At 37.1% G+C, this 17344-nt stretch overlaps 1 protein-coding gene across 1 annotated transcript in view; it reads right to left on the bottom strand.

Annotated features, from left to right (window-relative positions):
- TBC1D5 (TBC1 domain family member 5) overlaps positions 1–17344 on the bottom strand; it is a 650187-nt gene that overhangs the window by 77345 nt on the left and 555498 nt on the right. Inside the window, exon 16 of the mRNA XM_044678890.1 lies at positions 4476–4582. Coding sequence (XP_044534825.1) covers positions 4476–4582 — 107 coding nt within the window. The remainder of the gene's footprint in view (positions 1–4475; positions 4583–17344) is intronic.

Below are 17344 nucleotides of genomic sequence, written 5' to 3'. Positions count from 1 at the left end.
TCAGAAAAGGAAAGAGTAATAGTTACTTCTTTCTTCTTAAGTATTTTAGAAATGATCAATTTCTTATCTTCAAATATGATTTTGGACAATTAGGAACTGGAAGAGGCAAAAAGGGAGAGAGATAAAGATGGAAAGATTAGGAGAGACAAGGCAGGAAGGCAAACTGTGAACAGAAGATGGGAAAGTGTTTAAAAACCTTATTTGGTAGCAGGATGTGTTAGCTTATGCTTTAATTCTTCAGTGAACTCTTGGTGGCCCCTGCCTCCTAGTATGAGTGATATTAGTACAGTTCATTAAGTACATAGAAAATCAGATTAATAGGCAAAACAGCATTTTTTAAGGTTTCATCATCATCTCTGTTTTCCCACCATCCTACCCAGGGGCAGATTCATTCTTCCTTTTTCCACTCTGTCCCTGGTCCCAATGACTCCTCAAGTCTTTTGTCCATGCTACTAGATTAATCTCCCTTAGATTACTTGGACAATTTGGGTAGACTGTTGTCCTCATAAATACCTTAGAGTTACTTCTAGGTCCTGCTGCTTTGGCTGTTTTTAATCTTTTGATAGATGATTATTCTTAACTTTCATCTATACCCGGTGGCATCCCTTGTTTGTTTCATAATGACCTCCAAAAGAGTTAATAAATGTTGACCAGTTTTACTAAAATATGTCAAGGAATATTTAAGTCCAAATTATATTGCAGTACACTAAGGTTCAACACCAGCTCCAAGGTCAAAACAAGATGGCAGCGTGATAAGGCAGCCAAAAACCTCCTGAGGACGTGGCAGTGATAAGTCAAGGAAGGGCCTCTGGGGCTGGGAGGGTATTCTCTGGGGTGCCCAGCCCACATCTGGAACACCATATTGTGTTTGGGGTACACTTTGGGAAGGACACTACAAAATCAGAGCCAATGTAGAAGAGGGAAATCAGGGTGATAAAGGGCTTTTGGTAGATGCCACATGAGGACTGGCCTTGTGTGGCTTGAGATGCCCAATTCTTATCTCTTCAAGTTATGCAGTCCGTTCAGCCCAGATAGAGGGAAACACAGACAATTCGGAGCAAGGGTTCAGAAAGAGTTTCAGGACGATGAGGATTCCCTCTCACTGGGGCCTTCAAACAAAGAACCACTGGTTATATATGTTTTAGGGATAGAGGGCATGGGGAAGGAGCCTTTGGAAAGGGCCAAGCACTGTGCTAAGTATTCTACAAACACTCACTGGAGCCTCACAAAAACCTTGAGAGATAGGAGTTATTATTCTCATCTTCAGTTGAGGAAACTGAGGCAAACAGACATTAAGCGACTTGCCCTGTGGAGTCTCAGTCTAGATTTGATTCAGTCCTGACTCCATGCCTGGTCCTAAAGTCATCGGGCCACCAGCTTCCTCATACATGATGGACATGATGGTTTCTGGGACCTAGTTTCACTCCCAGGTTCTACAACATTTGTTGGGGGGCCAGAGAACTATGTGCTTACACTGACTGAGGTCTAGAATATCTACTAATTTGATTTTCCTTGAATGAGCAGCATCTGCCAAATAGCTGGCAAATTTCTCCTAAGAAATGAAAACCAATTAACTCCCCCCCCCCCCAATATTTAAAAAACTCATGCATTCTCAATTTATCAGTGTCTTCTGGTGTTTGGGAATGGTTCCAGGGCAAAAATGTTATCTGTATATCATTACACAGCAAAATGCTATCATCTTGACTGTCACTTGTATATGGTGCAGAGGTGGGAGTATGATCACATACTTTAAATCTCATCTTTTAACTAATTCATTGATGGGAGATCTGTGCAACTAATCAAAGTCTTCTTTTTGGTAGTTTCACTTATTCACAGGTGCCTTCGGTGAGGAGAATATATGAAAAATGTTCAGTTTTAATGGTCTACAAAGTCATCTGAAATTAGTAATTACTGAAAATGGAAACAAACACAAATCATTTCTAGGCAGAGAGGTGACACAATGGATAGTGCACTGAGCCTGAAGACAGGAAGACCAGGGTTCAAATCTGGACTCAGACACTAACTATGGCAATTAATTGCTGTAGCCTCAGTTACCTTTCTGTAAAATAGGGATATAATAGCACTTGCCTCTCAGGGTTCTATGAGGATCAAAATGAGATAATATCTGGAAATGCCACTGCAAACCTAAAAGTGCTATGTAAATGCTAGCTAGTTATTATTCTTATGGCTAAATTACACCCTTTTTCTTGTGTTTCCTATCAATTAAGGTAAACTTAGCCTACAACTCTTGTTACTTCTATTGTATATATCATGTGGCTATAAAAATTTCATTATCAAATTAATTCTGTTAAGAATGATTGCACTCCACTTTAAAAACAAATGGATTTGCTAATTTATTCTTTGGGATAGTATTAGTTTGATAGTTACCATTTATTCATTTATTCATTCATTCATTCATTTATTTATTTGTTTGTTTGTTTATTTGTTTACTTATTCATTCATTCATTCATTTATTTATTTATTTAGTCGTCTACTTATTTATTTATTTATTTGTTGATTTATTTGTTTATTTCTTTATTGTGGGTAATGTTCCCAATATAGGCATGGAAACTGAGGACCTCCCATGCCATTTGAAGCTTTTTTGGCCCCTAGATATCACCTGGTTTGCCTGTTTTTATTTTGATCCTGGTTATACCATCAGCACTTCATGAACATTATGCAAAGGACTAATTGTCAGAGAGCCATTAGAATCCATTTCCTTTTACCTAATTCCCAATACCTTACCCAAAGCTTAGAGATTAGGCTTTCACTTTAATGCTTAAGGTCTTTTACTCTGTAATACTACTGAGTATTTCTGTTCGAAATCAGGGATGCTCTTATTTGAATATGAATGAGGGGATTCCCTTTGTTAACAGGCTGATTTTTTTTTCCAGTTAAAGGAAGATTTAATTGTATTTTGTTTAGTTACTGCCTTTAGATTTTACATTATTATCCTCTGTCATAACATGCATACCATCTCTGTGCTCATGAAAAGTATTCTATTAAAGCCACAGAAACATGAAAAAGTGCTTGAATTCAGTAATAATACTGATGGACCCATGCCTGATCCTGCCATCAGGTGAGTGATTCATGGGAAGCAGAATTCCATTATTCTAGGGAACAAATTACCAAGGGAGATGGCTTTTGCTAAGACACTTTTTGTTGATGTTGCTGTTGAATTAAATAAACAAAACACACATGAAGAAATTCTAATTTGGTGTTTTAGTATTAAATCTCTCCTCTACCTTTATTCTCCTTATCAAAATATCTATTAATATTGTTATCTGTAGCCTAAATACAGGAATATAAATTTGGGACTGATTCCATAGGCCATCACCTAAATCTTTCAAAAGCTACATGCACTTCTTATGTATCAAAGACATGATGGATTACATTTCTGATGCTCAAAGAAATTTCTATATGTAAAAGAAATGATGCAAAAATACATATTTCTGCAGAAAACTGCTATAGGTATAAGGAAACAATATTTTCAAATCCATAAAAGAATGAATGGAAGATTGAATCAAGGACAGAAGCTGGTGAGTGTTGAAAGGGAAGCAGTCTTTCAGATTCTAAAAGGGTGCTGAACTTCGAGGCCAGGGTAGCTCAGAGAGGGCTTTGGCAGCATTACCAACTGACAGACTGACTCAAAGACAATTCTAAAGCTGCCAGCACAACTGTTTTGGGGGGTCTGCCAAAGATCCAAAGGCTGCGATTATCATCCAATGCCTGGCATCCTTATATTCGTTTTTGAGCACTCTCTCTTTTTCACTTCATCCAATATTTTTGTTTGGCTCAAAAACAACAAGGATTCACAGATTTTTTTTAAGATCATTAAATGTTCTTATTTTCAAGAAATATAACATTAGTTGTAAAAAAGCACACTTTTTCTATGAAGTGTAAAGAAAATTTCTGTGCAATGGTGTCGTCTTTCATAGGACAAATCTGCTTTGGAGCCTGTTTAAATATCCATTTGAAATACTGCTAACTCTAAGATTTAGAAAAACACAATCTTTGGATTAAATAAATTCAGGGTTTTAGTATCTAGTAAATGTGAATAGTGAGTGATGGTCTGTTTTCCAGATAGAGTTTGTTGGTCTTCCTATTGCCCTCCAGGCTCTACTTTGGCACACGGTCCCCTGTGAGGGACGCCAAAGATGAGATGTGGCTGTATGGGGAGGTCGTTGTGAACGATCTGTTTGAGTTAGCAGCACTATGTGATGGCAGAACCAGACCCTTTGGAGGAACCAGACTTATTCTTCCGTTTCACATGGCACAATCAATTGTGATGTCTTTGGTCTCTGAAGTCAGTGACAGCTTCTCTTTTTGGTCTACAAACTTTAGATAAATGCTCATCATCAACTCAAAGGTAAACTTTACAGGAATTATCTATATTATGTGAAAATGAGCAGCCTTCTTCCTCCACCAAAGTAAATAACATCAAATAACATCAGTATCTTCATTGGAAGACTTACCTTTGGGTCTCGGAGAAAAAGGGCCCTGAGGATAAGTGAATGCACATCCCCCATTGGTGGGTAATGCATCAGAAGTCCCAGGCAGGTTTGATAGTTACTGGAGATCACTAAAAAAAGGCAAAGAGATGACACCAGTTAAATATATTCTGGCTAAAGCTTTGCTTCTTCTGCTTCTTTTTTTTTTTGACTTCATTGAATTTATAAGATCTGACTTCTTAGCACTGAAGAAAACAAGAGCAATTTCAAAGATTATTTAATAATCTTTTTTAGCTGATAAAAAGGAAATCAGTGATCTGGTTTTTACTTCTTAAACATTTTCTCTCTTGAGGCAATCTGGTGTAGGAGCTAGAGTCAGGGAAGACCTGAGTTCTAGTTGTGCCTCTGACTCCCACTGTCTGTGTGACCCAGGGGAGTCACTGGGTCTCTCTGTATTCTGAGAATCTTGCTATGGCTGTACATTTTAGGGAAAGTACAGAGCTACACTGTAAGGGGGGAGGGGTCTTCCCTATAAAAGCACAGCTCCAGCCCGTTCCTTTAGCCCTTCAATCTTCATTCAAGTAGCACCTTGAACTGATAACATGGTTTTTTAAATGTCCTTTGGCTCTATTAATCGCTGGAGATAACATTTATAGGGTGTGGTAGCCATACAAAAACAGATCGAACTATAAAATAGACATGGATCTGTTGTTCTTTTTTTACTTTTGTGCAGCTTTATGTCTCTAATTTTACTATTTCCAAAACTCTTCTAAACCCCCCCCCCCAATCACTATTAAAATGTCTCCCTAAATATGCTTGTTTTCTCTGGTAAATGAGATTTAAATGAATATTTGGGCAATATTTCTCATAGACTTTGAATGTAATGATAGTTACCTTTTAAGTCTGTCTAAGAAATTGTCATTTTCGTTAAAATCAAGCTAATTATGAGTGCAATTATTAAACACATCTTTTTAGGCAGGTCTATGTAAACTACTCCATTTCTTCTGCACCATCTAAATTCAGGCCATCCATCTGCTGTGGCTGTCAAAGCTGAGCCCATTAATGACACTCGTTTTGTGTACCATACAGGCTGCCTCCAACAATACTAATTGTAAAGGAACTTTACAGTTACTTCTGTTATAACACAGTCCTTTTCATCAATCAGAACCGTTAATCAAAAAAAAATGTTTTTGAAGGCACAGAAAATACTGGCAAGTCAATAGGATCAATCCAGACTGCTAAATGAACAATTGTCTTGTGGCTACGGAGACATTCTAGATTCTGAGCCTTCTCTCTCACACTGGAAGCAGCATCTCTTGCTGTACCTTCCTTCACCCTCCCCCATGAGGATTATGGGGAAAGGATGCAGGACTGGGCAAAATGAATAATTATAATCTGTGCAGGGAACCACTTTATCATCTTCATTTCCGTTGCTGATCCCACAGCTTGTAATTTCATACATCTGCTTTCATTTGTAAAGCACTCACTTATCCTACTCCTTCTTTATCTGTTCTGCATTTTCTTTTCTCATTCTTTTGTTTTTCTTGTTCCTATTCGGATACCTGGTTCCCCCCCCCCCCCCCAATCACCAAGCTTGCATACTAAGGATAGCACAGGGTTCTCACTCACATTTTTCTTATGCCACTATGATAATGCACCAAAATGCACACATATACACACATGCACACACATACCAGAAACAAACTCATAAATCAGAAAATTACTTTTTAAGAACTATTCAATGGTTCAAAATTAGAAACTGGTCAGACCAAACTGGCTATTTTACTAACATGGCTAAATCCTCTATTTTTCAGCCATGTAAGACTGAATAAATTGAAAGAGGAAAAATCCTGCAAAGTAGGCATGTGAATGGTAGCTACTGAAATCATCCCAATGGAAATTAGGATCAATGTAATCTATTTAGATAGCCAGATTTTCATTCTGTAAATCTCTATTGAGATCCTACTATGTGCACTAATATATGTATTTACATATTTCAAAGTATTTTGAACTTATAAAAGATTTTTAATAATTTTAACTTTCATAAGTACAAAACAGCTTAACACAATGACAATTTTAAGTGTGATCAAGCAGAGGGTGGCAAAGAAATGAATCTGGTATGAAGGAAGGTAAACGAACTTGTATTCATCTCTGGACTCTCAGAAAGTAGAAGAAAACAGGATTACATCCTTTTCTGCATGGTAGGATTTCTTTTTTTGGTGGGGGGCCTGATACCCTTGAAAGACAAAGTCTTTAAGAGTATTTGACCCTGGCTACTGTTTTGATAGCTTCTTTTTTTAGTGCTTATTAATCAGCCTCTTGGATTACTTTCTAAAAGAGCAAAGTAGGTAAATGCTGTTGTAAACACTGTTTAAGTCTCTGAGGGGTCCTGTATATTTTTAGTTTAGTAACTGTTGTACTAAACGAACTGAGCTTTTCACCAAAGAAATGACATATTTCATCTTCAAGATCTCAAATAAAGGATGCCTGATTCTTTTGAGCTAGGGAATACCAATCTCCTCTCTGCCCCTTCCTGCCATTGTCTAACAAAAATATAAACATTACAAAGGCTTTCTTTTAATCAAATTCTTTCTTTTAGCCAAAAATATTGGCCAATTTTTGTACCTTTATCTTGCTGGCTGAAAAAAACAACAACTTTCCAACTGGTCCTTGTTCCCCTAGTTCTGAAGTAGATAGGGAAGGACCATTAAGGGAATTTAAAGACTAATGACCAGAGGAACATCCTTACCTTATTTTTCTTTCTTGCCTCAGGACAACTTACCATGGAAAAGAGCCATGGAAAACAAAGTGGCCAGAGAGTACGGAAAATTGCTATTTGATTTCCCCCCCCCCCACTGGGAGTTGAGGAGTTAGAGAGAGTAGGTGGGAGAGCACCTGATTGACCCTGACAGGAATGGGCACCTGGAACACCAAGAAGAGCCCCTAGAACAGGAGAGGCAGCACTGCCAAGAGAATGGAAGAGGCCAGGATTACCAAGGCCCTGGTAATGCCTCCTCTTCTTCCTTCTCTAGACTTTCTGGGAAGCAAATGAAAGAGGAAGAAGGAAAGAGAATATTTCTATTTTTTTTTCTTTAGCAAAAGTATGATTTTATTAATGGGAATACTCATTCCAATAGTATAAAGTGTAGCAATTTGTTCCTTAAAATTCCTAACCATGTCCTCATACTCCACAGAATGTCCACACCCAATTCAGAAGAATTTCAAAATCTAAAATGATAAAATCTTACGTTTTATCAAAAATCATGGTTCAGCTTTGTATGTAATGTAGTATATAGTCATTTTTATTTTTAATTTAATTAATTTAGAATATTTTTCCATGGTTACATGATTCATGTTCTTTCCCTCCTCTCCTCCCTCCTGCTTCCTGGAGCCGATAAGCAATTCCACTGGGTTTTACATGTATCATTGTTCAGAACCTATTTCCATGTTATTCATATTTGCAGTAGAGTGATATTTTAACACCAAAACCCCAATCCTATCCCCATGGAACCACGTGATCAATCCTATGTTTTCCTTCTGCGTTTCTGCTCCCGCAGTTCTTTCTTTGGATGCGGAGAGCTTCTTTCTCAAAGTAGCAAAGTCAGTTACGTCTGATGGTGCCACTGTGTATCAGTCGAAAGAGAATATTTCTGAGATGCCAATGAGGGGAGCCTGGACCCAGGCCTGGGAGGGGGGTGGTTTTTGGTTCCAGTATTGCTGGCACATTGGGGCACACGTAGCATATCCCATACACACACCTAGGGCTATAACACTGCCATAATGCAGGGGAGGGGAAAGGGTGGACAGCTAGGTGGTTCAGTGGATAAAGAGTCAGGCTTGGAGATGGAAGTTCAAATTTGGCCTCTGACACTTCCTGGCTCTGTGACTGGGCAAGTCACAACTCCAAATGCCTAGCCCTCACTGTTCTTCTACCTTGCAACTAATACTTAGCATCAATTCCAAGACAAAAAGTAAGGATTAAAAAAAAGAGAGATGGGAGAATGGGACAAAATGTCAAGGATGCACTAGTGAAAAGGCAGGGTTGCCAAGTGGAAGGGTTGCCAAGTGACTGTGCAACCACTAGACTCCATTTGCTGTGCTCTTGCCCTCCTTTTCCTTACTGTCTTATGGATGATTCTCTGCTGGCCTGCTCAATATGGAGATAGAACATGGGAGAAGCTAATGTACTTCTTCTAGCAATGGGAAGCACCACAGCAACATCCTTTTGTCCCTGGATCGGTTCTATTCCAAAAAAAGGAGGTGCAGAGGAAAGCAAATGGAATGGTCATGGTAATGGGAAAAGGAGTCCAAAGAGAGAGGGAGGGGTTGAGGGAAGGGGAAATGGTGGGAAGATTAAGATGCTGGCTAAGAAGGCTGATAACTGAGGGAGTGATGGAGTGAAGGAGGAAAGAGCAGAGGGGTGTGGAAATGCTCTCATCCCACTGAGTCTCAAGAGCTCCATCTGTAAGGATGGAGGAATAGTATGTGTGCATCTCACTTGGGTGACTAAAATGCTCAGGAAAACGTACAATGCTATGGAAGTGTAAACTACTATTCTACCCCCATTTTTACTTAGGTGATGGAGGCAGGCAGGCAGCTTTTGTGTAAGTCACTCCAAAAAATCCCAGCTCAGTGGACTATGTCACAAAGATGAACACATGCATCTATCTGACAGTGAGCTGTTAACCAAGTAAGGATAAAATAATTTTTTCATCTTTATTAAAATATCAGAAATAAAAAAATACACTAAATTTATAACCTGCTGAAAGGTCTGTGTAAATTTGCCTTCTGAAATACGAAGTGAGGCTGATTTTTGTATATGGCTTATGGAAATTGAAATCATTACATTACAGTCACACCTCGTATGTTAAAATGGGGCTAAGTAACTCATCAAAGGGCAATCATTCCATTCACTTGTCACTTTTCAGAGCACGCCGGTAAGTCTTCCTGTAATGCACTCCAAGCTGAATGAGTCTGCTCCTCTCGAGGACCACAGAACAGAGAGCATTTGCACCCTAAGGTTTGCCGAGCACTTCACATATATGACTGGGGCCATCCATACACCAACTGTCTGAGGGAGGTCCTACAGATGTCGCCCCATGTTTGCAGACGAGGACACTGAGGCTGAGAAGCGCTCAATGGCTTGGCCCTAGGGTGCGGAGGGTTCAAGGCCAAGCTGACTGCTCTTCCCATGACACCACCCCAGTTTTGGGGTTGCCACCAGACAGTGACATACACACTACCTTGGGATGGAAGTCTGTGCGCCTGACAGTAAAGCTTAGGCTACAATTTCACAGGATACAGCGCGTATGAGTAAACGCTTCCTCTTCGGTTCTTTATCCAGAACTGACTGTGGCTTCTTATGATATCAGAAAGAAAGGAACCTCTTGGGAAGACTTTTTAATGTGATGTAGGAAACACATGAAGAGCTAGCGAATGTATTTCGCTCCTTCAGGGCCAACAGGACGGCGCTGGTTCCAATCCCTGGCCCGCCACTTGCTCCCTGTGTGAGCCAGCTCCATGGGGCTCAGCTTCCCGAAGGGTCCTTCAGGATCCAGACCTAAGCTGCTTTGAAGAAATCACTGTGAGCTGATTTTGACATGTTCATATTTCCTTGTTGGGGTACACAAGGTGTCGCTTGAGACTATCACAGAGTCTGAAGCACAGGCTGGTCAGCCAGTAAGTCAGTCAGTGTCTGAGCCAGGCACTGTGCTATGCACCGAGGACATAAAGGCAAGAGAGAACTCCCCCTCTCTCTATTTAGTGGAGAAGATAAGATGCTAATGAGTTAGATGCAGGACGAACTGGAGATACTCAAAAGAGAGAAGGCACGTCAGGAAAGGCTTCCTCTGGAAGGTGGGATTTTAGCTGAGACTTAAAAGAAGCCAGAGAAGGGAGAGCATTCCAGGCACAGGAGACAGGGAGAGAATGTGCCTGGAGTGGAGAGATGGAGGGTCTGGTCTGAAGAAGAGCCAGAAGGTCAATGCCACTGGATTCCAGAATATGCAGGGGGAACAGGGAGGAAGAGAAGAATTAGGAGATTAGTAAGATGGAAGAAGGCTCTAGAGGAGCTGGGATATAAAGGGCTCAGGGGCCTAGTTGGGATGGAATGGTATTGAAATGTTGTATTTGAGATCATCTTCACCAGGTGAGGCTTTCGTAAGCTGTGTGCCACAAACTGTTTAAAAAGATTAAAGACTATCCTATATCTATTCTTCAATTGGAAAAAGATGATCTCATTAAATTATACAGTATTCCAAAGGGAAAAGAGAGGGAAAATGTTAAGCAGCTACGTTGGTCTCCATCTAATAAAATATCCAGGAGGTGTGAACTAGAGTTGAGAAAAGGTCTGGCCCTAAGAGAAATCAGTTATTACTTTATAACAAGAGCATATGATAAAGCTGATTTTTCAAAGCAAGGATGGGAGTAACTTATAGAGTTAAAATATGTTCATCACACAAAATTTGAAACACATGAAATGAAGAATAATTTCCCATGTGAAGCTGAGCCCAACTGAGTCACAATCTCTGATTTTGTTTTTCAGCTATAATGCACGTTCAAGGTAAAACTACCATAAATTCAAGATTAAAATAAAATATGAATACTGACTTGGGGAAAAAATGTGAAACACTGGACAACAGTACACAGAGTGAATAGGATTTTATAGAAGATTATAAATTATAAACTAGTTTAAAGGATGTTTAAATTGTAAGGTTCCTCCTTATATCTCTCATATAAAAGGTCATAGGAAAGAGATAACAATATGGTAAATCTGCCCATGTGAGGAAAAGCCAAATTAATTAAGCTATATCAAAGGATTAGGATACCCCAAACAAAGAAAACCAAAATAGCAATATTACTAATGAATATTTATGAAAAATTAGATGTAAAGTATTAACAAAAAGCTCTAATATATTTAAAAAATAATTTAACATTAGGAAAACTATCAACATAATTCTATGGCTCTAAATAATATAATTAAATCAACAAACATGTAAAAGTTTCTGATAATGCATAATTATGTAAAAAGCAAAAGAATAAAAGGACTTTGCCAATATGAACAAAAGTATCGAAAATCAAGAGCTAGTCTTATAAATATATAGGAATAATGATTGGTACTTTCTTAAAAAGGTAAGGGTTTGTGAAGTAAGGGTGCCCCAATGTCTTTATTTGACAGAGTATTAGAAATGCTAACTTTAGCAAGAAGATGTGAGAAAGAGAATAAGCAAGCAAAGAGGAGAAGAAAAATTAAGTGAGGCAATATATTCAGTAAAATAAACAGGAGGCAACAAATACATGAAAATTCATCAGCTTTTTTTTTTTTGTACTTTAATAATAAAGCTCAGGAAGAGAAGTTCCATGTTCTTAAACTCCCCCTCCCCCTTACTTTCTGTCTTAGAATTGAGACTAAATATTGATTTCAAGACAGAAGAGTAGTAAAGGCTAGGCGATAGGGATTAAATGACTTGCTCAAAGGTCATATAGCTAGGAAGTATCTGAGGCCAAATTGGAACCCAGGACCACCTATCTCCAGACCTGTCTTTCAATCTACTGAGCCACCTAGCTGCTCCACCTGTGTATTTCTAATAATAAATCAAACATCTTGGAATTAATCCATCAAGAAATACATGTAAATATAATTACAAAACAACTTTTACACAAAAAAGCCCAAAGTAAGTGGAGAAATAATGAATGCTCATAACTGTGCTGTGCCAATAAAATAAAAAAATTGCCAAAATCGCTCCAAAGAATATCATTATTAGAATTTACCAATGGGATACTTTATGGAGTTTGAAAAAGTTAAAAATTCTTTCAGAGGCTGGGAATTTCAAAGAGGATAGTGAATAGAAATATATAATGAACAGGGCTAGGCCCTATCCTATTTCAAATTCATTACAAAAACATAATTATTAAAAACCATTTAGCACTGGAAAAAATTAGAAAACTAGATCAATGGAACAGACTAAAAGAGCCATATTTAAAAGTAAATATATATTTAACTACTATTGGGGAAAAGGAGCCTTTTTGCTAAAGAACTGAAAACTGGAAATCAATCTGACAAAAAATAATTTTACAACAGCATCTTACACCATAAATCATAATAAATTCCAAATGGATCAACGACCAAAGTATAAAAGTAATGCCAGGAAAAAAAAGAATGGAAGGTTGAGATTTTAGTGATTATGGATATGATAGATCTGTAATCTAGAAAATGAGTTATAAGATGTCACAAAAGGCAAAAAGCTTAAAACTTTTTACATAAATTAGTATAATTGCAATTAGTAGAAAAATATATTTTGGGAAGAATATCTTGATACCAAATATCTTTGATAATAGTGTGATATCTAAAGTTCAAAGAAAACTGACAAAGACCAAGAAGATTAAAGGTCACTGCTTAATTTAAAAAAAAAAAAGTCAAAGGAAAAGAACAAAGGATTAAGGAGACTTTGTGATTTGATTGGCTGAGGCTTCTATGTAAAAGTTAAAAAAATTCAATTTGTAATTGAAATAAATTTATTTTTGTCAGATGATGTTGAATGCTCAACAAGAAGATGAAGGAACAGAAATAGAAATCTTAGGGGGGGCCACATAGATAAAGGCAGAAATTGATACTATTTCAATGTGATTCCAGGTTTGAAACAAAATTTCAAACCAGGACACAAACAAGGGACATGGGGTAGTAAGCCAGCACAAAGCATGAATGGAGATAGGTGAAAAGACTTGCACGAAAAGCTGTACATCAAAGCGCACCAGAAGTTCATATGGCATGAAAGGAATGAGTAAAATCAGCCAAGTAAAAAACTTCTGTGTTTAACAAAAGAGAAGTGGGAAAAAGTGGGCCCAAAAAACAAAATGGACAATCCATCATCGCTAACTGATAACAGACTGCATTTTGTTTTTATAGTCTTATATTATTTTGGTTTATATCTTTAAATAGTGAAATAAAAGCATACATATCACAAAATGTGCTACTAAAAATGACACTGCGTGTGAGAAACGCACAATTAAAAAATCTACTTCTGTCATCAAAAGAAAGCTGTCTTTGAAATGCGGACACACCTAAAAGTGTACCTGGGCTAATTTTATTATTACATTTAGTACTGAGTAGAGAGAAAATATCTGTATCACAGGAATCCCGGAAAAGTAGAAATTGAGGGAAGAGTGTCCTGGGAGGCAGCGTGGAGGACAGCAACAAGAGTATCTGGATGGACTTTGGGTCAGAAAATAGTGAGCTCTAATTCTCCCTCTGACCCTGATGCACCAGGTGACTCTGAGCACATCATTTCATCTTTCTAGGCCTCAGTCTTCTCATTTGTAAAACATGGATAATATTACTTACCTCACAGAACTATTATGGGGATGGGGGGAAATAACATATGCCAAGTACCAGACGAGCCTGAAAGCATCATAGTGATGACCACTTGCACACAGGTATTTTCTGGAAAATGTGGCTTCCTCATTCCTGTCAACTTGCTTCCTAAATCAATTTTAAGCTTCAAGAAGGCCAAAATAACATCATCTACATTTTTCCTTTTCTGTAGTACTTAGCACTAGATGGTATTGGCATAGAAATGTTTAAGGTTGTTTTGATAATTAATCTGACATAGAATTATGATTATAATCCTGATACAGTCCAAGATTTATAAAAGCAAATATATTATTTTCAATTATTTTTGAAAATAATTGAAAATAATATATTTCTAGCTGAAAAGGTACAAAAAAAGTATTAGATTAGGGTGCATTAGAAATCTGGCTATTATGCTGGGGATATCTAAGAACACTTTTTAGTTTGTTTCTTCAAAGGTAAAGTAGGTAGATGATAAAGGTCAACATTCTATGATTCCATTATTTAAATATTAGGGATTTGTGGAATCACAAGGCACTTTCATGTTTACAAAGTGGAATCGTCACCACCATCCTATGAGGTAATTAGCTCAAGCATTTGTATCCTCATTTTACGACATGCATGCAGCGAAACATTTCACAATGATCCAAACACCTTTTCTCTAGTTCATTTAAAAACCTCACATGTCCTTTTTCAGTCAAGCATTTTTTCGTAAACTAAACTAATACAATTTCTGTACATTCTTTTTGTTCCTTTTATGAACTTATATGCGATCTAAGTCACCAGGAGAAATTATCTTCTCAAGTCTCTATAAAAATCTGAATTAAAAATATATTTCATGGAAATTTAAAGTGATTCCAGTTTTCTATTTCTGCCTGAGAAAAGAAAGGCAGATAAGAACTGACTGAAGGTAAATGTATTTAAAATGTTGATTTGTGTTTTTTCTCTTAGTGGTCACTTGAATTAAATGATGAAATATGAAAATTATAAGATTTAGGGTAATGTACTGTAAAGATTTTTTTTTTAAATAAATTTACTCAATACAAAGAACATTGGGATTTGTACTTTTATAATTTGATATTCTGATTCTATTTGCCTATAATTATTTCATAAGATTGGACAGACTGAAGCTGACTCAAGTAATATAGACACTGATGATGCCTACCTCAACTAAAATTTTAAGAATTTTTTTGATCCTCCTTTGTTATTTGTAAATATCTGTAATTTCTTTGGCCTGGGTATTTCTGCTCCAACTGACTATCACCTCTATGTTATGGTCTTCATGAGTCTTTGTCATTTAAAAAAATTCATCTGGTGATGTGTGAAATCTCCTAAAATATTCTTATTCTAACATATTTATGGAACATAGTCACTTCTTACATTAAAATGTTCATACATGTTCAATATGCAAAGATAACCATTCGATATTATCTTTATCACTAGTTTTGCTAGCTACCTCAATACAACAGATCAGATGAGGCTGTTGGTTAAAGAAATCTTGTCAAGAAATCAAGTGGTTGCACAATCCATTGTCCAAAGATGTATATTTCCAAGCAATTCTGGATATTTTACCATAATGTAAAATTAACATCTTTATTTAATCTATCCGCACACTGTGTAATTATTGCCTCTAATACCTTTGAAAAAAATAGCTACAACTTCCATGCTAACCTGAAAAAAAAAACACCCTCAAAATCTTGTCTATAATTGGTCCATGATGATACAGAAAATTAATAGGGGGAAAGGATTATAGAGGACATTTCTGATTTCTGAGCAGTTATATCTGTTGACCAGATTTTGATCCCCATTACTTTTATGTTTGAATAAGTCATAGATGAAGATGAGAACTAAAATTTTATAAACTCCCAGCTCTTGAGGTGGAAGGAACATTAGAGACTACCTAACCTAACCTGAATTGTGATGCAGAGGAAGCTGAAGCCCAAATTGGTTAAAGTGGCTCATTCTAGGACACCCTGGAAGTGTGGGAGGCAGATTTGAACCCAGTTCTCTGAGCTCTAGAGCAGGTGTTCTTTCCACTGTACCAAGCTGCTTCTTCTCTGTCTCAAGAGCACCTGATGAAAATCAAAGGCAGCCCTGAAGGGAGAATAACGATGGCTCTGGATTCGGAGGCTTTTGGTTCTATTCTAAATCTGACATCTCCGGTTGGGTCTTTGGCAAGACTGCAAAACGGAGAAGTGAGGAACATGGCCTCTGGTGGTCCTTCCAGCCCCACAGATTTTAAGAACCACCTGATCTCAGTGGTTTAATAGCAGCAATATAATTGTAGCACTCATTCAACAGGGAAACAGGGGATTTACATTCCTGTTCTGGCATTAATGGGCTGTGTGACTTTAGAAAAAACAGGTAAAATCACTGAGTATGTTTTCCTATCTGTAAAAATAGGGAAACGCACTGGAAGATACCTCAAATACTTTCCAGTTTCAAATTTCAACAATTCTATGATTAATAATTGATTTAGTAACTTATCATTTCAATGCAATAACAATTAATAAAACAAATAAAAGTCACAGGCCATAAAGCCAAGCAACTAATTAAAAGCAGCATTTGTGAAGTTTATAATTGAGAAAGGACAAAGAAAGAAGATATTTGTCAAATATTTCCAAAATTTAGAATAAATTTCAGTAGCAATTTGATTTATCAAAATTTGTCAAAATAGCCTTACTGAAAAGAGATTCTTGGAAAATAATTGTTTTTCTTTTTTGTGCTTTACAAGAATGTCATTTTTAAAATGAGAGAGATGGGTTTAGCATTTAATATCCTAAAACCTATAAACTTGCAGACATTTTTCTGTTATCATCCCTTTGTTCTTTGGTAAATATTTTAGCTTGACAAATAGGAATGCTATGATGAACTTTTTAATTTAGCCTAACAAAGCCTGAATTAGTTTAACTTGAAAGCCGAGTACAAAATTTATTTTGCAAGAAGAATGTTCTGTGGACATCTAAAAACATCAAAATTCATTTAAAGAAAAACAAAACCCTTTCCTTTCATCTTAGAATCAAAACTGTGTGTTAGTTCCAAGGCAGAAAAGCAGTAAGAGCTAGACTCTAGAATGGGGGTTAACAGTGGAATTGTGTGTTGGCTAAGGGGGGTTTGAGGAGAGAGAAAGAACATGAAACATGTAACTATGGGAAAATATTTAAAAAAAATTATAATTTAAAAAATAGAATGGGGGTTAAGTGACCTGCCTAGGTCACACAGCTAGGAAATGTCTACGGCCATATTTGAACCCAGGTCCTCCCATCTCTAGACCTAGCTCTCAAAACACTGAGCCACCTAGCTGTATCCCACCCCTCATTTCATTTAAATGCATTTTTAGAGAAGGAAATACATTTTTAACCTGAATTTTTAATAAATATTTGTGTTTCTCAAGGGAAACTAATCAATTAGTCAGTATTAGAAATGTTTAATTTTAGTCTGGACATATAATTTATTTGGCCCTTCTCCCAATGCAGATCAGCATCGAGGAATTGAGTCAATTGCCAGAATCACAGAGTAAGTATGTGTTATAAGCAAAACTTGCATT

Source organism: Gracilinanus agilis, chromosome 5 (assembly GCF_016433145.1).
Source record: "Gracilinanus agilis isolate LMUSP501 chromosome 5, AgileGrace, whole genome shotgun sequence".
NCBI classification, from domain to species: Eukaryota; Metazoa; Chordata; class Mammalia; order Didelphimorphia; family Didelphidae; genus Gracilinanus; species Gracilinanus agilis.
The sequence above is the reverse complement of the archived record's forward strand: the minus strand, read 5'-3'. Positions and strand labels throughout refer to the sequence as shown.